The sequence below is a fragment of the Bombina bombina genome, chromosome 3 (genome assembly GCF_027579735.1).
Source record: "Bombina bombina isolate aBomBom1 chromosome 3, aBomBom1.pri, whole genome shotgun sequence".
Lineage (NCBI taxonomy): Eukaryota > Metazoa > Chordata > Amphibia > Anura > Bombinatoridae > Bombina > Bombina bombina.
In genome coordinates, this window is record NC_069501.1 from 809,617,524 (window position 1) to 809,641,967 (window position 24,444).

Sequence of the window (24,444 nt, forward strand, 5' to 3'; positions counted from 1 at the left end):
TAAAATAAACTTTTGATTGAAGATATAAAACTAATTTTAATAACCACAGTCCTCTCACACGTCCTATCTATTAGTTAGGTGCAAGAGAATGACTGGGTATGACGTAGAGGGGAGGAGCTATATAGCAGCTCTGCTTGGGTGATCCTCTTGCACTTCCTGTTAGGGAGGAGATATAATCCCATAAGTAATGGATGACCCGTGGACTGACTACACTTAACAGGAGAAAATACTTGATGACCAACAGATGACCTGATGGTAATTGGGCTATGATTAGTTCACAGAGCAGATACCTACAACCCTCTTGACTGCCTCATCCACATCAGATCTGAGATCAGATCCGCTACCTGCAGCCTCTTAACTTAAAGGGACACGCAAGTCAAATTAAACTTTCATGATTCAGATAGAGCATGCGATTTTAAACAACTTTCCAATTTACTTCTATTAACAAAATGTGCACAGTCTTTATATTTACACTTTGACACACCATCTCCTACTGAGCATGTGCAAGAATTCACAGAATATACGTATATGCATTTGTGATTGGCTGATGGCTGTCACATGATACAGGGGGAGTAGAAATAACATAAGACATAACTTTGAAAATTGTCAGAAAAACCATCTACTACTCATTTGAAGTTCAGACTAAGTGCTATCGCATTGTCTAGTAATCATCATGTATTTGTTGATTATGCAAATTTACTGTATTTACTGATACAATTTTTACCTCTGTGATTATCTTGTATCTAGGAACCTTCTTCCAGCCCTCTGATCACATGACTGTGACTGTTTATTCTCTATTGTCTTGCATTTAGCATTGTGTTGTGCTAGATCTTAAATAACCCCCTGTGCCTGAACACAGTGTTATCTATATAGCCCACGTGTACTTTCTGTCTCTTTGTGTTGAAAAGAGATTTAAAAAGCCTGTGATAAGAGGCAGCCCTCAAAGGCTTAGAAATTAGCATATGAGCCTACCTAGGTTTAGTTTAAACTAAGAATACCAAGAGAAAAAAGCAAATTTGATGATTAAAGTGAATTGGAAAGTTGATTAAAATTAAAAGTCCTATCTGAATAATGAAAGTTTAATTTATACTAGACTGTCCCTTTAAGAAATGCTACAGCCAGCTTGGCAGCTGCCTGCTGGTTCCGACTCTTCTGCATTCTGGATGCACAGAATATTTAAAGTGACAGAACAACAATCACCAACATTCTAGTATAAGTGTTTGTGTGAAGGTAGCGGTTGCAAACACAAACACTTATACCAGCTATATGCTTAGCAGGCCATCGGCACAAAAAAATAAATAAATCATAAAACCTGTGGTTAATTCTCAATTTTATTTTGCAAATGCAAGCATGATGTAAAAAAATAAAAAAAAATTTAGATGTTGAAAGTCAACTCTAAGAATGCCACAGTGCAAAATTAGGTTTAAAAATTGTGTGTGTGATCCTTTTGTAAATCTGGGGCTGCACAGCCTGTTGAGTGACACACTTTACCCATCTCTGAGCCAAGATCTACAGACTGATCATACATATCCCTGAAACGTAGAATATTCCATGCAGTGTGCTGATGTCTATAATAAAATGCAGTGCCACTTTCTAACAAGTAGTAGCTAAGTCAAAGACATGCATTTTTTTATTATTTTTTTTTTTACTTGTGGTCTTTACAGGAAGGGGAAGAAAATTAAAGGAATTCTCGGTCAGACACCAAAATTAAATTGCAAACTGGGAGACTGCATTAGTGGAAGACAGTCACAAACAGCTTACCCTCACAGTGGCTTTAAAATGAGGGTGAAACAGAATACAATAATTTTCTTTTAAAATACCCAAATGGTCCCTGTGCACAGATTAAACAAAAATCCTATATAAAATTTGAGTTCTATGGTAAATGGCAATTTTCTATAGAACATCCAATCCACTTTAAATACATTTATAGATAAACACAAAAGGCAGCACAGACTTTAGACAGCTGACACTATACGTAATCCCCAGACTCATTTGTCATTAACACTGCAGGCATGCAAAGACCGACAAAACCTTGGAATATACAGTTAGTGACTTTTTTTAACCAAGGTTAATAAAATTTACATACATAAAAGCATGTAAAACCAAGATTGTGGTTGGATTTAAAGACTATCAAGGCACACTGTAACAAAGTTTAAAACAACACATTAAAAATAAGAAAACAAACATGCCTACACTTTATCATAATGTGGGCTATTATTAAAGGCTGCATAAATACTTTGCGCCTCTCCCCCCCCAAGTGTTACTTGATTTGACACGTCTGTCAGCACAAACAAAAAATACATACAATGTTATGGATCACACAAGCTGATGCATATTTAAGTATGCAGTATACATGAAAGCCTGTCTGGGGCGAAGAAGAAAAAAAAAATAGCAGAAGTAAAATCCCAGACAAAATATAAAAAATTAGCCAACAGTCTTATGTCACTGAAAAGGAAGAAAAAAAAAAAAAAAAAAAAAAAAAAAAAAAAAGAGAAAGGGGGGGGGGGGTGTAATATTCAATAACAAAGATACATAAGCTATTTTGTAGCACTAGCTAAAGTAAATAAATAATTTGTAGCAGTGGTTTAGGCAAATGGAGACCTATTTGATTGTCGCGGAACAATCCCTCATGATGTTTCCATGACCTTTTAATGGCACCACCCGGATGATTTTACTGACCACCGCGGTAATATTTAAGCAGACATTGGCTACTTTTTGCCTTCCAATGGAGAGGTTATTAAATACATTTGTTAATTTTTTTTAAATGTTTGCTATCCATGGCACAAGTTAATTTCATAATTTTACAAAGTATTACACTGCCCCCACACGGTTACTTCATAATGCCACCAGCTTGCAATTTTTTTTGTGGAAAACAAGGTTAATAGTAAAAACAAATTAAGAAGGGTCATATTCTCTATACACCGCAGACAGTCCCTGATAAGGAATGAATAGTAATTTTGCATCAGTACAACCCAATGAAATGCCATTATTAGAAGCATGCTTTTTTGTATTACTGCATTTTAAATGCACACTTGACCATAAAGTATGCTATGTTTGCTCTGATCACAACATTTGGTCAGCTTTAACATGGGGGGTTATCCTGCACCATTTCAAGAAAAAGCAGTGGAAGAGATAAAACTCCAGTTTAACTATCAAAGCAAAAAAGATTACAGGAAGCACAAGGCAAAAGTAAAGGCAATACTTTACCAAGACTTATTTTATTCAATTTCTTTTATATTACATTTTGGAATAATACAACTGCTCTTAAAACAACAAAACAAAAATTACAATATAAAAAAAATGCATTGACAGCAGGATGCTTTCTTTTAAAGCTTCTAAGTCCAAGTAGAGAAATGGGATATTGTATACATTTTTTATTTAAAAGGGTTTTTTGTTTGTGATGTATAATGCTAAAAACTAACAATCATTTTGGATATAAAATTTTGGGCACCAAAATTAAAAGTCAAATAAAAAAAAAAAAATACAAACTGACTGTTAGTTCATCATAATGGAAATATAAAAAATAGCTAAAAATGCAATTTTCTTAGTGCTGTTAAGTCTTGATTTTTTTGTTTATTTCTGTTTAAATGCAAAGTTCTTTCACAGCTTTGTATTGAAAAACCAAACCAAAGAACTCCTTTAGAAAGCACAAAAAAACACAAAAAAAAAACCTAATACAAAATAAGCTAACCTCAATCTGCTGAAACGCCTTGAGTCTTTTTTTGAATCTTGAAGGTAAGACAAAATCACATCCTCGGGCTAATAATGCCAGTTCCTTTCGAAGATCTGGGTCTTGCCGCAGGGATATCTCTTTTATCCTCATATTTCCAGATTTCATATAAGATATCTTCTGTTTAAAAGGGCCCACTACTTAGAAGTTCCCCCAGAAAATAGTCTGCTTTAAGTAGTACAAAGCAGCAGTTCTTCTCACTTGCAGTTGGCAGACAGGCAGCACAACTAAAGCCTCTTGTCCCATACATTGAGAGGAACGTCTCTATAACTAGAAAGACAGTGCTTGCAGAGTCACTGAGGGGGCTTGCCCTTTGCAAAAGACATTCCGGAGGCTTAGTAGCATGAACAGAATGAAGACAACAGTGCAAAGCAAGCTTCTACAGCAAAGTGGGATAAGGGGCACTATGCATAAAACTGTGTACAACACTAAAAAGCAAAAGGGAAAAGCTACAATTTCATGCTATCATTCCAGTCTGTGAAAAGCTGTAGGAAGGACAGTGTCATTAACATGCCCGGCACAAGCTAAAGCCACTCTGCTACGTTTACATTCCTCTTCCCTTGAAAGTGGCCTCAATCACACTAGCAAATATGTGGCAACTGATAAACAAGAGGGACAGATGTATAATCATGGAAGTCCAGGTCTGTATTGTACTAGAAACACCACAAAAACTAACATTTTATACACCAACATATGTGTGTATATGGGAGCACACATTATGAAATTACTAAACAAGTAAGGCAATACTCCCAAGCACTTTAACAAATCAGAACCTTTAATATGCACTTCTGATTTACTAAGGTTCCAGGGAAAGTCTTGTAAAAAGCAAACACTATACAGTAAAATCAAAGAGTTATCAAAAAAAAAAAAATACACCATGATCTGAAATTTCTGCTTTAAGGGTGTAATTAGATGTGTAAACCGGCCGGCCCTACACACATACAGCTTCAAAATAATTGATTATATTACTATAAAATAACTCCATCAGTGCTGGTATTGCACCTGACCATGTTCATGTACTGCGCCTACACTATGTTTTTATGCATAAGCCCAAACCAGCAAGTTCACATAAGCTTGCATAAGACGAGAATGCAATAGCTTTTAGTAAAAAATTTAAAATGAGTAGTTAGATATCGGGCTCAGCCAATAACATGCAATTAGTTATATAACGTGAGCTATTGCACATGCTCAGTAGGAAGTATGCATATAAAAAGGATTATTCACATTTTGATAATAGCAGATTTACTATATTTCACTGACTTTTTGCATTTTAAAATGTTGTGCTCTGAATCATGAAAGTTTAATTTTGGCTTTTCTGTTCCTTTAAGTTTAAGGATTCCAATGGAGCCTAAGGTGCAGCTGTTACGGCCTACATTTCCCCTTTATTTGCTCTAAGACATTTTTTGGAATGTTCAGGTAGGAACATGTGACCAGTGGATAGGAGCAATGGTTGGTCAGGAACAACTACCAAAACAATAGATTGAAGCCTTCTCTCCTGGGGATGGAGTGAGACAGAAAAACTGCAGATGTAGGCTCAAGCAATGGATCCAGATTATCCAATTATTAAACCTACACTTCAAATGCGATTGGTTGCAGGATTTTCAAGTATTTGGTCTTTTACATTTTTAGGCTTTGTATCCTGGGAACATGGCTTGACATTACAAGTGAGTGCATTATGCGGTCAGGGTTTAACTTTTCCTTTTTAAATAGAGCATTTAATTTCAAAGGGGCATGAAAACAATTTCATGATTTATACAGAAATTATTTAAGTGTATGCTCTAATTTAATTATATTATCAAATTTGCTTTATTCTCTTGGTATGTTTTGGTGAAGGATCAGTATTGCACTACTGGTAGCTAACTGAAAACATTGGGTCACCCAATGACAAGAGTCTTGTGGAGAAACCAATCAGCAGCTAGCTTCCAGTAGTGCATTGTTGCTCCTGGCCTACCTAGGTATTCTTTTCAGCAAAGGACACCAATAGAACAAGGCAAATAAAATAAAAAATGGAAAAAGTGGTTTCAAACTGCATGCTTTGAAGAAGAAAAAAAAAAGTTGAGTTTTTATATCCCCTCAAAAAAGCCCCACACTACTTTGGAAGCCGCAGAAACTGCCACTGACCCAATCAGAGTAAGTAGCACAACCCTGATGTGCAACTACTAGTGCTGATTTGCGTAGGCAGTTTGCTTTCAGAACCAGCAGTACTCTGAAACTCCTGAGTGGCACTTTAACCCTCACAGAAAAGTTAAACACATAATTCAAAGAAATATAAAAGTCTGTTTCATTGCTGTAATAAGAGTACTAAGCAGTGGGTGATACTTAATGGAAATAATTGCAATATGAACGATTTAACCTTTTAAAATAATTTTACGCTTCTTTTTAAAAATACATACCTTCTTGATAATGTAAACAAACCAACGATCCGCCGCATGCATCTTCTTCAGTATTGAGCAGATAGATGACGAATCTGGCTTCCTTCAATTGTTGTGTGCCCCATTTGGCGTCCAACTCATGAGGCACACAACGATTGGAGGAACCTGGATAGTCATCAATATGCTAAATACTGAAGGAGATGCAGGCGGAGGATCGGCGGTAAGTTTACCATAACAAAAAAGGTATTTTAAAAAAGAAGCGTAATTGTAAAGTTTAATGACTTAAAGTGCCAATGTTTTTAATAGTATTTTTAAATACTGGGCTTTAAATCATTCAACTTTACAATCACTTTAATAAAAACCTAGTCTAATATTTATATACAGAAAGCCACAAAACTTTACAAAAAGCGGGTGGGGGGGGGAGAGAGAATATGACAAGCTGCAACAACGTTTCAGTGATGTATATGATTTGTAGATACTGTCACATTGTTACTTAACCATTTTAAACAAAACACTGAGTAAAAAAAGGGAAGATAATGATTGCTCTCTACCAGAAAATTCCAGTTAATTTAATGTAAGCATGTTTAAGTCCCCTGCTCTATTTAGATAAGATTGGGGGAGACGTATCAGAAATGGATGACAGGTTAGCTTCTGTGCACCAAGCAGCATTACTGCCCATACAGAGAGCACAGTGCTTTTGCAGCTGTGCATCCTTTTCACATCATTGATTTGCGGCTCAATATAAGTGACCAACATGAAGCAGCTGACCAGAAGAGATGGAGGATCAAAATAAGAGGCTGCTAAAATGCCTGTCCCATGCCCACATCGTGAGAAGGGACATCACCTCCCACACATCACCTGCTCTCCTACACATCTTTCAATAACCTTTACCTGACCTCTACTCCATGTTGCTCTAACCTATGATAATTTCAGAGTATGTCTTATTTAGATTACATTTTAGCTCTTTTTGGGATCATGGAAAAAAGCCATAAAAAAAAAGGGGAATAAATAATTTGGATTACAGACAGCTATAAAGATAAACACTAAACAGTTAGTACAGGAGTTGTAGGGCTCTGGATTTTTAAAAAGTAATTTACTAATGCCTGCTTTTAATTATTATTTTTTTAAATTGCTGTATCTAAAAAGTAAATATCTAGAATACTTTTAAAATGGTTTACCTTTTCTATTGGTTGTATATATAATACAGTGGTATTCAGTGCTTATGGAGGTTTATCCCTCTTATGGGAGAGTTGTCCTCGTATAGCGAAGCAAATGATTCTTGCGTATCAGCTGAGCTCATGCATGCATTTCCTGTCCGTTTTAATATTAACTATATAAGCTTAAGCATAAAAAAAGAAAAATGTATGCTTACCTGATGAATTAATCTCTTTTTTGACACGATGAGTCCACGGATCATCTTAATTACTTTTGGGAACTCGTATAGCGAAGCAAATGATTCTTGCGTATCAGCTGAGCTCATGCATGCATTTCCTGTCAGTTTTAATATTAACTATATAAGCTTAAGCATAAAAAAAGAAAAATGTATGCTTACCTGATGAATTAATCTCTTTTTTGACACGATGAGTCCACGGATCATCTTAATTACTATTGGGAATATCACTTCTGCCCAGCAGGAGGCAGCAAAGAACACCACAGCAAAGCTGTTAAATATCACCTCCCAACCCAGTCATTCAACCGAAGTAAAGGAGAGAAAGGAAGTAACAAGGTGCAGAGGCGTCTGAAGTTTATAATAACCAACAACCTGTCTTTCAAAAACAGGGCGGGCCATGGACTTGTGTCAAAAAAAGAAATACATTTATCAGGTAAGCATAAATTTTCTTTTCTTTTTAATGACACGATGAGTCCACGGATCATCTTAATTACTATTGGGAATCAATATCCAAGCTAAAGTAAAAGTGTGAAGAGAGGACCAAGTTGCAGCCTTGCAAATCTGTTCCACAGAAGCTTCATTCTTGAATGCCCATGAGGAAGCAACAGCCCTCATGGAATGAGCCGTAACTCTCTGGAGGTTGCTGTCCAGCAGTCTCATATGCAAAACGCATTATACTCTTCAGCCAAAAAGAAAGTAGCCGTAGCTTTCTGCCCCCTACGTTTTCCTGAGAAAACCACAAACAAAGCAGAAGACTGATGAAAATCCTTAGTCGCCTGCAGGTAAAACTTTAAGGCACGAACCACGTCCAAATTGTGCAGAAGCCGTTCCTTCTGAGAGGTAGGATTAGGACACAAAGAAGGAACAACAATCTCCTGATTAATGTTCGATCAGAAACAACTTTAGGAATAAATCCTAATTTAGTACGTAAAACTACCTTATCCGAACAAAAAATAAGGTAAGGGGACTCATACTGCAATGCTGAGAGCTCTGACACTCTGCGAGCAGAAGAAATAGCAACAAGAAATAAAACTTTCCAAGATAGCAAACTTAATATCTAATAAGGAATGCATAGGCTCAAACGGAGCCCCTTGAAGAACTTTGAGAACCAAATTAAGACTCTATGGAGGAGTAAATGGCTTGAACACAGGCCTGATCCTGACCAAGGACTGACAAAAAGATTGCACATCTGGAACATCTGCCAGACGTTAGTGTAACAAAATAGATAAGGAAGAAATTTGTAGATAATCCTCTCTCCAAACCCTCTTGGAGAAAGGACAAAATTCTAGGAATCCTAACTCTAATCCAGGAGTAGCACTTGGATTCACACCAATAGAGATATTTATGCCATATCTTATGGTAAATCTTTCTAGTTACAGGTTTACGAGCCGGAATCATGGTCTCTATGACCGATTCTGAAAAGCCCAGCTTGGATAAAATTAAGCGTTCAATCTCCAAGCAGTCAGCTTCAGTGAAACTAGATTTGGGTGAAGGAAGGGCCGTTGAATTAGAAGGTCCTTCCTCAACGGAAGTCTCCAAGGTGGCCGAGATGACATGTCCACCAGATCTGCATACCACATCCTGCGAGGCCAAGCCGGTGCAATGAGGATCACTGAGGCCCTCTCCTGCTTGATTCGGGCAATCACCCGAGGAAGAAGAGCAAACGGAGGAAATAAGTATGCTAGACCGAAGGTCCAAGGTACCGCCAGGGTCTCTGGACCTCAACCCGTACCTTGGTAGCTTGGCATTCTGCTGAGATGCCATGAGATCCAATTCCAGCTGACCCCATTTGAGAATCAGACTGGAAAACCCTTCCGGATGGAGTTCCCCCTCCCCCGGATGAAAGGTCTGCCTGCTCAGGAAGTCCGCCTCCCAGTTGTCCACACCTGGGATGTGGATTGCCAAAAGACAGCAAGAGTGGGTTTCCGCGCCCACTGGATTATTATGGTTACCTCTGTCATATCACTAAGGAACTCCTCGTTCCTCCCTGATGATTGATGTAAGCCAGTGAAGTTATGTTGTCCGACTGGAACCTGATAAACTGGACCAAGGCTAACTGGGGCCAGGCCAGAAGAGCATTGAAGATCGCCCTCAGTTCCAGAATGTTTATAGGAAGAGCATACGCTGACTGAGTCCAAACTCCCAGAGCCTTTAGGGAGCCCCAGACTGCTCCCCATCCTAGAAGACTGGCATCTGTTGTCACAATCACTCAAGATGGACTGCGAAAGCAGGTTCCCTGGGAGAGATGATCCAGAGACAGCCACCATTGAAGAGAATCCCTAGTCTCCTGCTCCAGAAGTATTCGAGGAGACATATCGGCATAATCTCCATTCCATTGCCTGAGCATGTTTAACTGCAGAGGTCTGAGATAAAACCGAACGGGATGATGTCCATTGCCGCTACCATCAGCCCGATTACCTCCATGCACTGAGCCACTGATGGCCGAGGAGTGGACTGAAGGGCTAGACAAGTATCGAACATCTTTGATTTCCTGACTTCTGTCAGGAAAATCTTCATTGACAGGGAATCTATTATGGTTCCCAAGAAAGTTACCCTGGGACCAAGGAACTGTTTTCCAAATTTACCTTCCATCCGTGAGATTGCAGGAAGGATAATATTTCTGTGTAGGATCTTACTTGTTGTAAGGATGGCGCCTGGACTACGATGTCGTCCAGATAGGGCGCCACTGCAATGCCCCGTAACCGAAGCACCGCCAACAGCGATCCCAGAACCTTTGAGAAAATTCTGTGAGCTGTGGACAGACCGAAGGGAAGAGCCACGAATTGGAAGTGTTTGTCTAGAAAGGCAAACCTTAGGAACTTGTGATGATCCCTGTGAATGGGAACATGCAGGTACACGTCCTTTAAATCCACAGTTGTCATAAATTGACCCTCTTGGATCAAAGGGAGAATGGAACAAATATATTCCATCTTGAAGGACGGTAATCTGAGAAATTTGTTTAGACTCTTGAGATCTAAAATTGGCCTGAAGATTCCCCCTTTTTTGGGAACCACAAACAGATTGGAATAAAATCCCAGACCCTGTTCCTGTATTGGAACAGGAACTATCACTCCCAGGTTGGAGAGGTCTCTTACACAGTGTAAGAACGCCTCTCTTTTTGTCTGGTCTACAGATAATCTTGAAAGCAGAAACCTGCCTCTGTGTGGAAAACTTTTGAACTCTAGTTTGTATCCCTGGGACACTATTTCTACAGCCCGGGGATCCTGAACATCTCGAACCCAAGCCTGAGCGAAGAAAGAAAGTCTGCCCCCTACAAGTTCCGGTCCCAGATCGGGGGCAGGCCCTTCATGCTGTCTTAGATTCAATAGCAGGCTTCTTGGATTGTTTTCCCTTATTCCAAGACTGATTGGGTCTCCATGCAGGTTTCGACTGTTCCTGCTTGGAGGCAGTAGTGGAAGAATTTCCCCTGAAATTTCGAAAGGAACGAAAATTACTCGGTCGTCCCCTTTTGTTTGTTTCTCTTATCCGGAGGGAGAAGATGGCCCTTACCTCCCATAATATCAGAGATAATTTCCGTCAAGCAAGGCACAAACAAGGTCTTCCCCCTTGTAAGGAATCGCTAATAGCTTAGACTTAGAGGATACATCCGCAGACCAAGGTTTTAACCATAAGGCTCTGCGAGCCAAAACAGAGAAACCAGAAATCTTTGCTCCCAGTTTGATAACTTGAAGGGAAGCTTCCGTAATAAAGGAATTGGCCAATTTAAGAGCTTTTATCCTATCCTGGATTTCATCCAGGGAAGTCTCTGTCCTGATAGCGTCAGACAACGCATCAAACCAATATGTTGCAGCAGTAGTGATGGTAGCAATGCACACAGGTGGCTGCCATTGCAAGCCCTGGTGTACATACATCTTTTTGAGTAACCCCTCTAATTTTTTGCCCATAGGATTTTTGAAGGCACAACTATCCTCTATGGGAATAGTAGTCCTCTTGGCTAAGGTGGAAACAGCTCCTTCCACCTTGGGGACTGTTTGCCAAGCCTCCTTAACAGAGTGGGCTATGGAAAACATGTTTAAATATAGGAGATGGGGAAAAAGGTATACCCGGTCTCTCCCACTTGTTAGCAATGATCTCAGAAGCTTGGTCTGGTATCGGAACAACGTCTAACGAGGAAGGTACCTCAAAATATTTGTTATAAAAGAATTGAATTTTTATTAGTAAAATGCAAAAAACAAAAACCGCTACTGTCCCTTTAAATAATAAACTAACTTTTTTATATTGTTTGAGCAAATACAGTAGATAGGCTTAAAACCCTAAAATAAACTAGCAAACGCCTCAGCAACACTTTGCTAAGGTGCCTACCTTCTCTGAGTAGGAGCCGTATCCTCCAGCAACTAAGATTTCAGACGCACTCTCGGATATGTCAGGTGTTTACACGCAGCTACGATGTAGATATGCGTAGAGCTTTTCTACCATGGAGCGTAGTAAAAGGAAAAAAGGCGCGCATTTACGAGCCGCTTCCTGGAGAAACTCCCATCGTGGGCGTGACCAAAGGAATCTTCTTGATTGAAGAATCTAAACTAACACCTCACTTTACCTCTTCCTATCACTAACACAGGCAAAGAGAATGACTGGAGGGGGAGGGAAGGGAGGAGCTATATATACAGCTCTGCTGTGGTGCTCTTTGCCACTTCCTGCTAAACAGGAGGCGTAATCCCATAAGTAAGGATGAAATCCGTGGACTCGTCATATCTTGTAAAAGAAAGGAGAAATCCCTAGATAACAGATCTAAACGCTGAGAAGATATCACCAAACAGCCAAACCCAAATAGGCATATTACGTCCCCCAGATCACCTCTGTGCACAACCCCTCACTTCAGAATACTATTCAGGTATTAGGAATTGTCCACGATTCTGCAGTCTGATCTCCAACTGTAGTCTACTGACTAAAAGGTACTATATCATGCACAAACCATCTATGAGAATCATCATCATGCAGCCATTATAAATGTGTGCTGTGATATGGCTAAGCTATATATAATAAATGTACTTAAGAGCCTATGGGCACATGCAGGTACTTACTGAGACACTATCCCATCCACTGTTCTAACCCTGCTATTATTCTTAAGAATACAGTAGATATCCCATCCTGTGCTGTAACATAAAACATTGGATATACTGAGGGAGTACATCTATATGGCCAAGCAGCAGGAGGTTGAAGGAACTGTCCAGGCAACACCTGTGGCAGGCTTGAGACTACTACTCTAAAGAAAAGATTTACATTGCACAGCCAGTACTCTCTTCCAGCAACCATCCATTGAGGGAAATTGTGTTGAAAATCCACGTAATTCAAAAGTACGTAACAGAGCACCTCTGTCTTCGTCTGCCTCCTTGACTAGGCAAAGAAAAAATACCGGGAAGGAACAGGAAGTGGGAAAGATTAATGTTTTTACGGTAGGGTGTCTTTGCCTCCTCCTGGTGTCCAGGTGATTAATTCCCAACAGTAAGGATTTTCATGGATTCTAACCACCATTAGAAAGAAAAAAGAGGTTTTAGGTGGTTTTACTCCGGATCATACTTCTATAAAACAGTCTAGTTATCAAATCAAGGTTTTTCCCAGTTTGCCATTAAAGTGATATATAATGTGCAGTCTTTTCTAATCTGTTTAAAAACCTGTATCAAGCATGAAGTGGAGCCCTTCTAATTCAAGGTACCTAATAGTGCTCCCTTACCATATGAAGCCAGATCGCTGATTGTTCGATAGTGTGACACTGTCTGCGTCACTGTATGCAACGTTCTTCCGTTGGCACGGAGTGTGAGCTGAAGGAAGGAGGGAGGGAAGCGGTTGACAGCCCAGTGTTGAAGGGGGGGGGGGTCCCTACACTACATAAAAAAAAAAAAAAAAAAATGTGCATGTTGGTAGACATGTTACATACTCCTACATGTGATTATAACATGCCTTTAGAACCACAAGTGTGCTGTTACTTTTGCATGGCATTGTAGTTCCAACCAATGCATGAAGACTACAGTTCCCAGTATGATGTGGCTAATCTGAGTACTTATGCATTCAGACTAGTCACGTGGTTGGTGTACACAGCATTGCTTGTCACACATCTGCATTTTCAGTCTGCACAGCAGAGTTATGTGCCCACTGCAAGAGCAGCCTAAGAGGGCTGGTGCACAGAGTGCTGCTTGGCAACAGTCTGCACAACAAGATCTCAGCAACAAATTCTTAGAGACAGGAGTTGATCATCTATGAATTCATTAAAAGGGACAGCCTACTCCAGATTTTTTATGGTTTTAAAAAAGATAGACAATCCCTTTCTTGGTTATGCAAAACAGGGGAATGGGTAACTTATATTAATATACTTTTAACCTCTTATTAACATATATCAAAGCCTCTGCAGACTGCCCCTTATTTCAGTTCTTTTGAGAGCCTTGCATTTTAGCCAATCAATGCTGACTCAAATAACTCAGCGGGAGTACAAAGTTTTCTATATCGCACACATGAACTAGCAGTGTCTAACTGAAAAACTGTCAAAATGCAATGAGATAAGAGGCTCCCTTCAAGGACTTAGAAATTAGCATTTGAGCCTAGCTAGATTTAGCCTTCAACAAAGAATACCAAAAGAATAAAGCAACATTTGATAAAAGTAAATTGGTAGGTTGTTTAAAACTGCATGCCCTATCTCAATCAAAAGTAAAAATTTTGACTTGACTGTCCCTTTAAATATCCATGTTTAGGTGCCAGAACAAGAATGGTAGAATCCACGGCACCACAGTTCTTGACATTCATCAAGCTAAAGCAAAGGTTCTTCAATAAGAAGATGATTTTTGTGTTATAGCAGAAACATTTGTCAGAAAGGAATATTGTCTTTGTGCAATAGTATATCTTATGGCATTATATCTGCTTACTACACATAAGACTCACTATCCCACGCATGAAAGAAAATACAAAATACAAGTAATTACATGTTGCAACATCAAATAAAGTTGACCGCCCACTAAAATTTAAAAATGAACAGACTTACTGCGACCCACCATGTAAATAACTAAGACCATGTAAATAACTAAAACATAAAGATGTTCCCTTCAACAGCTTGACTACTCAATCCTAAATTATGAAGTTTGAAATCAGTGATATTTCTAGTTTCTTACACTGCTAGTAAACAGGAAAAAAAAAAATTGAATGTAAGCACAAGGAGCTGTGATTCAGATTTACTTAATTCTCTTGGTGTCCTTTGTTGAAGGAACTGCAATGCACTACTGGGAGCTAGATGAACAAATTGGGTGATCCAATGACAAGGAGTAATATATGTGCAGCCACCAATCAATCAGCAGCTAGCTCCATGTAGTGTACTGCTGCTCTTGAAGGATGCCAAGAAAACAAAGCAAACTAGATAATCAAAAATTACAGACCTGCTATATTACAAATAATGTCAGCAGTAAAATTGTAAGTCCCATATACTCCGTTAAAAAGTGAATGCAAAGTCAAACTAACTGTGTTAGGGCAATTGAACAATTGCATAAAATAAGCCTAAGTTTCATTCATGGATTCGATTACTGCATTTATTAGGTGAGCTTTCATGCGTTCATTTACTCTGCTTTCAATGCCAAGAGTCATAAGTGAGCCACCATTAATGTCAAGTGTTCATCATTGACTTGTACCCCATATAGCCGTTTGGATCGGGCTGTTAAACCACAAAGTTGCTATAAATGTTGGCTGAACTTTTCTCTACCATGGGCATTAAGTAATAAGGGATATCTCCTTGTTTTCTGATCACTTTGTATATCACACATTGAAAAAGCAGGAAATTTTGGATGGGAGGAGTTGGTGATGAAACGGTACAGATTTTTAAACTTGTATAAAAACATAAATTATGCTAACCTGATAATTTTATTTCCATCGAGGGGAGGATAGTCCACGGCTTCATTCATTACTAGTGGGAATTCAGAACCTGGCCACCAGGAGGAGGCAAAGACACCGCAGCCAAAGGCTTAAATACCTCCACCACTCCCCCCCTCATCCCCCAGTCATTCTGCCAAGGGAACAAGGAACAGTAGGAGAAACATTAGGGTATAAATGGTGCCAGAAGAGAATATAAAATTTAGGTTCGCCCATCAGAGATACAGGCGGGGGCGGTGGACTCTCCACCCCTCGATGTAAATAAAATTATCAGGTAAGCATAACTTATATTTTCCATCTAAAAGGGGAGGAGAGTCCACGGCTTCATTCATTACTAGTGGGAACATATACCCAAGCTCTAGAGGACACTGAATGAAACCGGGAGGGTAAAAAGGCGGACAACTAATATGAGGGCACCACAGCCTGTAGAACCTCTCTCCCAAAAACCGCTTCCGCAGAAGCAAAAATATCACATTTGTAAAAACTTAGTGAAGGTATACAGGGAGGACCAGGTAGCCGCCTTGCAAATCTGATCCATAGAAGCCTAATTCTTGAAGGCCCAAGATGAAGCTACTGCTCTAGTGGAATGAGCCGAAATCCTCTGAGGAGGCTTATGACCCGCTGTTTCATAGGCCAAGCGGATCAGGCTCCTCAGCCAAAAAGACAAAGAAGTAGCAGAAGCCCTTTGACCCCTGCGCTTCCCTGAATACACAACAAAAAGAGTTAGATTGTCTGAAATCCTTTGTGGCCTGAAGATAAAATTTCAAGGCACGAACCATGTCCAGATTATGAAGTAACCTCTCCTTAAAAGGATTAAGACATAAGGAAGAAACGACTATCTCCTGATTGATGTTGCGGTTAGACACCACCTTGGGGAGGAAACCCACCCCAGTGCGAAGAACAGCCTTATCCGCATGAAACACCAGATAAGGGGGCTCATATTGCAAGGCTGCCAGCTCAGAAACTCTGCGTGCCGATGCAATGGCCAACAGAAAGAGAACCTTCCATGATAGAATCTTTATGTCAAGAGAATGCATAGGTTCAAACGGACCTTCTACAAGACCTTAAGTACCATGTTTAAGCTCCAAGGAGGAGCCGACTGCTTAAAAAAGGCCCGATTCGAGCTAGAGCCTGAACAAAGGATTGTATGTCAGGGAGATCAGCGAGTCTAACAGAACAGATAAATCAGAAATTTGCCCCTTTAGGGAACTAGCGGCGAGACCCTTCTCCAATCCTTCTTGAAGAAAAGGACAAAATCCTGAATACCTTCACCCTGTGCCAAGGATAGCCATGAGTCTTACACAAGGACAAGTAAGTCCTCCACACCTTATGAAAAATGCGACAAGTGACAGGTTTTCTTGCCTGAACCACAGCGTCAATCACATTTTCTACAAAACCCCTTTTTGCCAAGACTAAGCGTTCAATCTCAATGCAGTCAGACTCAGAGAATCGAGATTTTGATGTTGAAAAGGACCCTGTTCCAGCAGATCCCTGCGACGGGGTAGCCTTCACGGCGCAGAGGATGACATCCCAGCCAGATTCGGGAACCACGTCCTCCTTGGCCACAAAGGAGCAATCAGAATGGAGGACTCTCTCCTGCTTTATACGCGCCACTACATGAGGAAGAAGTGGTAACGGAGGAAATATGTATACTAGACCGAACCCCCAAGACATCGCCAATGCGTCTATTAGCCTTGGAGTCCCTCAGCCTCGATCCGTTTTGGGGAAGCTTGCAATTTAATCTGGACGCCATGAAATTGATCTCAGACATCCCCAATCTGAGACAGATCTCCGCAAACACCTCGGGGTGAAGAGACAATTCCCCCGGGTGAAAAGTGTCTGCTTTGAAAATCAGCCTCCCAATTGTCCACACCCGGGATGTGGATTGCAGAGAGGAAACAGTTGTGGGTCTCGGGAAACTCCAGTATCCGAGATACCTCCCTCAATGCCAGAGAGCTCCTCGTGCCTCCCTGATGGTTGATGTAAGCTACACAGAGGTGATGTTGTCCATCTGGAACCTAATAAAGCTGAAGTCTCTCAGACAAGGCCACGCCTCCAGAGCGTTGTAAATCGCTCGAAGCACCAGAATATTTATTGGAAGAAGGGCCTCTAAGCGAGACCAATTCCAGTGCCATCCTGGCACCCCAAACAGCTCCCCATCCTGCCAGACTCGCGTCAGTGGTCACAATCTCCCAGGACGGTCTCAGGAAGGATGTTGCCCTGGAAAGGTGATCCGGGTGGATCCACCAGGAAAGGGAAATCCAAGTCCGCGCATCCATGTGTATCGACTGCGACAGATCGGAATGATCGCCATTCCACCGTCTCGACATGCACCATTGAAGAGGTCTGAGATGAAACCTGGCGAATGGAATGATGTCCATGCTGGAAACCATGAGTCCAACCAATTCCATGCACTGAGCTACGGACAGTCTCGTAGACTGAAGGGCAAGAAAGGTGGACGCCATTTTGCGCGTCGCTTGTCCGTGAGAAAGATCTCCATGGACACGGAGTCTATGATCATGCCCAAGAACTCCACCCTGGTAAAGGGAACCAGAGAACTCCTCTCGAGGTTGACCTTCCAACCGTGAGATTGGAGTTACTGCAGAAGGACCCTGGTGTGTGCCTCTGCCAGATGGAATGACAGCGCCTGAACCAGTATATCATCCAGATAGGGCGCCACCGCGATGCCCTGGGATCTGACCACTGCTAGAAGGGCCCCCAGGACCTTGGTAAAGACTCTCGGGGCCGTCGCCAGACCGAAGGGGAGAGCCACGAACTGGAAATGCTGATCCAGAAAGGCAAATCTGAGGAACCTGAAATGGTCCCGGTGATTCGGAACATGAAGGTAGCCACCCTTCAAGTCTATAGAGGTCATTAGCTGCCCCTCTTGAACTAGGGGCAGAATGGATCTTATCGTTTCCATTTTGAACGATGGAACGGACAGGAACTTGTTTAAACATTTGAGGTCCAGAATCGGGCAGAACATGCCCACCTTCTTAGGGACCACAAACAAATTTGAGTAATAGCCTAGACCCCTTTCTGCATGGGGTACTGGTACGATAACCCCTAGAGCAGAGAGCTCCCTCACACAACCCAGAAAGGCCTCTTTTTTCCAGCCTTGAAGACAGGTTTGACAGAAGGAATCTGCCCCTGGGCGGAGAGGACTTGAACCCTATCCTGTAACCCTGGGCGACTACCTCCAGAAGCCAGGGATCCTGGACATCCTGCTACCAGGCGTCTAAGAACCGAGAATCTGCCCCCCACTCGGTCCACACACCAGTCGGGGGCCGTCCCTTCATGCGGACTTAGTCTCGACAGGCTTCTTGTGCTGCTTTGACTTGTTCGAAGCCTGAGCAGGCTTCCAGGCACCCTTGGATTGGTCCACTTTCGCGGTGGGCTGAGCGCGTTGCGCCTTATCGCCGCATAAGGGACGAAAATTAGCATTCTTAGGCTTCACCTTATCCTGGGGAAGGAAGACACTCTTGCCTCCCGTTACCGTGGATATGATAGAGTCCAGACCTGAACCGAACAGGATCTTGCCAAAGACAACAGCCTCATCTTATAGGTCATGTCCGTCGACCAAGATTTTAGCCACAGAGCTCTGCATGCTAGAACCGAAAAACCCGACACCTTGGCATTCAGACAGATAATCTGCATATTAGCGTCATGAATTAAAGAATTGACCACCTTTAGGGCCTTAATCTTTTCTTGCACCTTTTCGATAGAGGGTTCACCCTCAATCATATCAAATAATGCATTGCACCAATATGACACAGCTCCAGTAACCGCGGCAACTGCCGCTGCCGGTTGAAAAAGAAATCCCATGTGCTGAAACATCTTTCCAAAGGCTCCTTGAACGAAGAACTATCCTCTAAAGGAATCGTCGTGAGCGTGTGGAGAAGGCCCCATCCACCATGGGAATGGTCCCCCACAACTCTAGCTGGGCCTCCGGGACGGGGAAAAGCTATTTAAATTGAGAAGGGGAAAAAGAAAAAACCTAAACGCTCCCACTCATTCTTAATAATGTTCGCCATCTTGACAGGAACCGGGAAGGTCTAGGGAACAATCCTGTCCTCGTAAACCTTATCCAACTTGGGAATGGACGGCTCCTCTGGTAGTTTGGGTTCCGGAACCTCTAAGGTAGCCAGCACTTGCTTTAACAAAAAACGCAAATTCTCCATTTTAAACCGAAAACTGGGTTCCTCCGCTGCCGGAGGTTTAGATGACACGGACTCCGACGCGTCTGATTGGGCTTCGTCATCGTACCACCCCTCTGGGGCGTCCGAAAGACAACTCCTTTGTCGGTCCTCTATGAAAAGCTCTACGCTTGCGCTTAGCAGAACGCGGCAAAGCATGGATCACTATAGCGACTGCCATTTCAAGCTGGTCCGCAAAGTCCGGCTGCAAAGCAATTTCCCCCGAAGGGGTAACAGTCTGGCCCTGGGACGCTGCATGTGGTATAGGGGACGCCAATAGGGAACGCACCTCACGGGACGGACACCTCTCAGGAGATGGACGGCTGAGTAGCGCTAGATATTCTCTTATGTTTGGAAGTCATAGCCTTACCAAAACCTCACAATAAACACAGGTATAAGATTTGGATAAAGAGGAAGTACCCTCTAACGCGTCAATCCTCCATAGCTTTTAGAAAAAGACTAGAACAGGCACCTTTATAACCACCAATGGCCAGGGAACTCACCACCTCCTATGACTCGGAAGAAACCCCACCCGGTCACAAGGACGACTACGCAGGACCGCCCCTGCCGATAAGAAAGCGCACCAAAATCGTGCAAACTCCCGGAAGAGAACCTGTCAGTTTCACAAAAATTCTAGAGCTGCGTCCTTGCACATAACGCAGCAATCACATAATAAACGTATCATGTACATACCCCCCCCCTGCTCAATAATAGGGTAATAGGAATATTACCCCTTGATTCTATAAAGATAAAAGGCGCCACACTGTGGCCCTGCTTCCATGTTATGTAAAAATGAAACGATCTTACCAGAATCTACGCTGTGGAACAGGAACATGGCCCTTCAAGTGTGACAAGTAGTAGCAGCGCTCTTGACATGGGCTTGAGAGAAGAAAGCAATCTGCGAAACTCGTCAACGCCGATTGCTAAAGGAGCTGTTAATAAGAGTCGGGATGGTGTCACAAAGGGAAGCTCCCCCTGCATCTCCGGACTCTAACGTTCACCCAGGCCTTCAAGATGAGAAGCTTAAAGGGCTACTTAAACTGCTGTTCCATAGCGAAGGGTAGAATCCCTCATAAGAGGCCTCCGATATTCTGGCACCTCTCTGCCACCTCCTGTCACGAAAGGCGGAAGTATTTAAGCCTTTGGCTGGGGTGTCTGACTCCTCCTGGTGGCCAGGTTCTGAATTCCCACTAGTAATGAATGAAGCCGTGTACTCACCTCCTTTTAGATGGAAATACTATATCTTTTTTTAGATTAAAAAAAAAACAAAAACAAAAAAAAAAACTTAGCGACTATGTTTAACGAGACTTAAAGTGATTGTAAGTTTTTGCATATTAATTGTTAACTACTTGTTCCCAATGTTATAAATATGAAAACCGCAATAATAATGTCAAAATAAAATATATTTATCATTATATTTATCTCTAAACTTAGCTCCGTTCTATGCATAGAACTCCTCCCAACCGTCTTCTTCCTGGTTTTGCCCCAGCATCATTGTAAGAGCTAACATCCACTCGATGACGTCGCTTTCAATCGCGTTCACGATCCGTGCTCTCGCTTTCAATTGCGTTCACGATCCGGGCTCTAATTTGCGCATGCATTTACTTTTAGCATACACTACGCGCATGCGTTCAGCTATCAGTACGCTGTAAACCTCGGCACCTCGTTTCACTAGATTGAATAAATTATCCCTTCGAGGTATTGCGCATGCGCGAATCGCGGACACGCATTGCGGTGGTATCATCATCCAGTACTTTCCGCATGCGCAGTAGATTAGCGTGATGTAGGTAAGAACCGGCCTGACGCCCCAGGGAAAAGAAAAATAGTTCTAAATAGAACTGTCAATCAAAAAAATTATGTGGGACCATAATGTCGGGCGGAGGAATCGCCGATAAGAACACAAAGCTAATTATTAAATATTTGCTTTTATAATTCGATGTAGCGATTTTGATGAATGAAACTCACTATTAATTTATAAAATACACACTATGATGCAGAGCAAGTAGTTTGACTTTACATGCACTTTAATATAAGCGTAGCATAGATCCAGATTGATTAACCTTACCTTCACTTTAAATGTTGTGCTAAATATAACAGTATTAGCTTCACAGTGCACATAGATCCAAGGCAAAGCAGTTTGTCTAAAACTTAAAGGGATACTAAACCCAAATTTTTTCTTTAAATGATTCCGTTAGGAGCAAGCAATTTTAAGCAACTTTCTGATTTACTCCTATTATAAAATTTGTTCTCTTGCTGTCTTTATTTGAAAAAGCAGGAATGCAAAGCTTGGGAGACGGCACATTTTTGGTTCAGCACTTGCTGATTGGTGGCTAAACCAATAAGCAAGCACTATCCAGGGTGCTTAACCTAAGCTTTGCATTCCTGCTTTTCAAATAAAGATAGCAAGATTAGGAAAAAGTCAAAGGATTTCAAATGAAATCCCTTAAACAAAATCTGAAAAAGTTTATTATACACTAGCACAAATTACTTATTTAGCTTTTTTTCTCACCTCTATTCTACTTAAATCTAAAGAGATTTATTGCACAATTTTTTTTTAAAGTTAACCCAAAAATTCCCTCATAAATTTAGTTAGAGCAAAGTTTAAATGACTTTCCAATTTGCGTCTAGCAAATTTGCTTCATTCTCTTCATATTGTGTGTTGAAGCAGCAGCAACTGACTACTGGAAGCTAGTTGAGTACTTTGGGTGAACCAATTACAAGAGCCATATATGTGCAGACACTGATCAGCAGCTAGCTCCCAGTAGTTTACCTGAGACAATTTAAATCAGATTATATATTTTTAATAAAATATTTGAGGGGGGGGGGGGGGGGAATCTATCTAAAGCTAGTTTTTTTTTATATAAGATACATTACAAATTATACTCAAATATTAGTTTTTAATTATGTAGTATGAGGCAGTATATTTGTGGTTGTAAAGTGTAATTTTTTTTGGTTATTCCATGAATCCAGTCACTCATATTCTCCCAGAGGTTTCTGCAAGATTATATATTGGTCATTTTTTCTATCTAGAAGCTATCACATTCTTGTTTTTTTAGTTCTCAAAACTGTGAATCTGTGTCTGCAGAAATAATATGCCTCTTCTACAAAGCAAAAATATTATAATACAGAGTTGAGAAATAATAAACACTAAATAAAATGCTAGATAGAATGATGCATTCAAAGAAAAGAATAGTCCGAGAAAAACATGTAGATGTATTTTTAAAGTTATATTAGTTGTTTAGTTATAAAATAATTTTAAAGGTTCAATGTCTATAAAACAATGGGGGCTGCCATGTTGTAACTTAGGTTACCTTTTCTGCTGTGGCCAATTAGAGACAGTTATAAATGGGTCACTAGAGTGTGCAGCCAATGGCTGTGTGGAATATAAGTGTTCTGCACTTCCACTTCTAACAGGAACTGAAAAGCTCACAATTGCAGAACGGAATTGAAGAAGAAGAATTACAGGAAAAGGGGACAACATAAATAATGAAAGTATAACACAAAAATACAGTTTATCATATTATATTGCCACCTCAAAGTGTTAAATGTCCTTTAAAGGAGCATCAACAGAAGAAAAAAAAAATTATGATTATGAACAACTTACAGATTAATTTCTATTATAAAATTTGCTTTATTCTCTTTGTACTTTTTTGTTGAAAGAGCAGGAATGAACTACTGGGAGCTAGCAGAACATTTGGCAAGCCAATGGCATCAAGCATATATGTGCATCCACTAATCAGTAGCTAGCTCCCAATAGTGCAATGTTGCTCTGAGTGTACCTAGGTATGCGTTTCAACAAACGATACCAAGAGAATGAAGCAAATTAAATAGAAGTACATTGGAAAGTTGTTTAATATTGGATGCTCTATCTAGATCATGAAAGTTTAATTTTCTATCTAGATCATAAATTGGTATCGACTGTCCCTTTAAACCATTTAATTCCCTTGCAATTCTATGTACACAGAATCAATCCCTTACTAGCTCGATGAATAGAAGATTGTTTATAGTGGAATAAATCTTCAGCAGGACCCAATTGTGAGGAGGGAGGGCAAGCAGTAAAAATTAAATCTATAAATGTTATGGTTTTAGTTAAATAAAAAACATTTTACAATTGTTAAGGTAATCGTTCTATTCCTTCCAGTAAAGGACAACTGAAAAGTTGATCAAATGAATGATTAACATATTAAACTGGAGATAACCTCCCATTCATTTTATATGCATTTCTAATGGTATATAACTAAATCAGAAAAATCCTGATAAAACTGGAAAAATAATCTGAAAAGTTATTCTAAAAATGAAAACCATGATTTAAAATTAGTGATGCACCGAAATGGAAATTCTGGACTGAAACCGAACCCAAAAATCCAGGATGCACTTATTGAAAGGAACACTAAAATTGGACAAAACTTATCTTAAAACAATAATAAGCTCTTCCTGCAAATAATATGGGGTGATTGTGATTCTTTGGTGCTGGACCTTCCTAACGCTATATGAACACTTCTACCCCCCCCCTCATTCCTTCCCCCCCTTACTGAACCCTCCCTAAAATTCCACTCCTATACCTCTCGCCGATCTGTGTGTGTTTGTTTTTGTTTTTTCGTTTGTTTTTTTGTTTTTTTTCCTCTCCCTTTTTCCCTTCCCCCGCCTATTAGATAGCTTGGCACAGCCTGCATTTGTTTTGACTAATATACCTGATTTGTAATGTTTTATGGTTAAGTTATGATATTGGTATGCACAACTATGATAAAACCTCTACACTCTCTGGAGAATGCTGATTTATCTGGATAGATAGCAATGTGTTTGTCCTTTTACAGCAACTGAATTTTAGCGCCCTTACCTGGAGAGGTGAGGGTACGATTGGAGATCCACAAGCAACTGGCATTGACTCTA

The 24,444-nt window shown here is 40.7% G+C and overlaps 1 protein-coding gene across 3 annotated transcripts in view; it reads right to left on the reverse strand.

Moving 5' to 3' along the window:
- PPP2R3B (protein phosphatase 2 regulatory subunit B''beta) overlaps nucleotides 1–24,444 on the reverse strand; it is a 470,846-nt gene that overhangs the window by 381,170 nt on the left and 65,232 nt on the right. The window contains exon 1 of one of the 3 annotated variants that reach the window (XM_053707749.1): nucleotides 3,692–4,221. The exons of the other annotated variants lie outside the window; for them this stretch is intronic. Coding sequence (XP_053563724.1) covers nucleotides 3,692–3,838 — 147 coding nt within the window. The 5' untranslated portion in view covers nucleotides 3,839–4,221. Of the gene's footprint in view, nucleotides 1–3,691; nucleotides 4,222–24,444 lie in introns of those variants that run through there. 3 annotated transcript variants of the gene reach the window in all.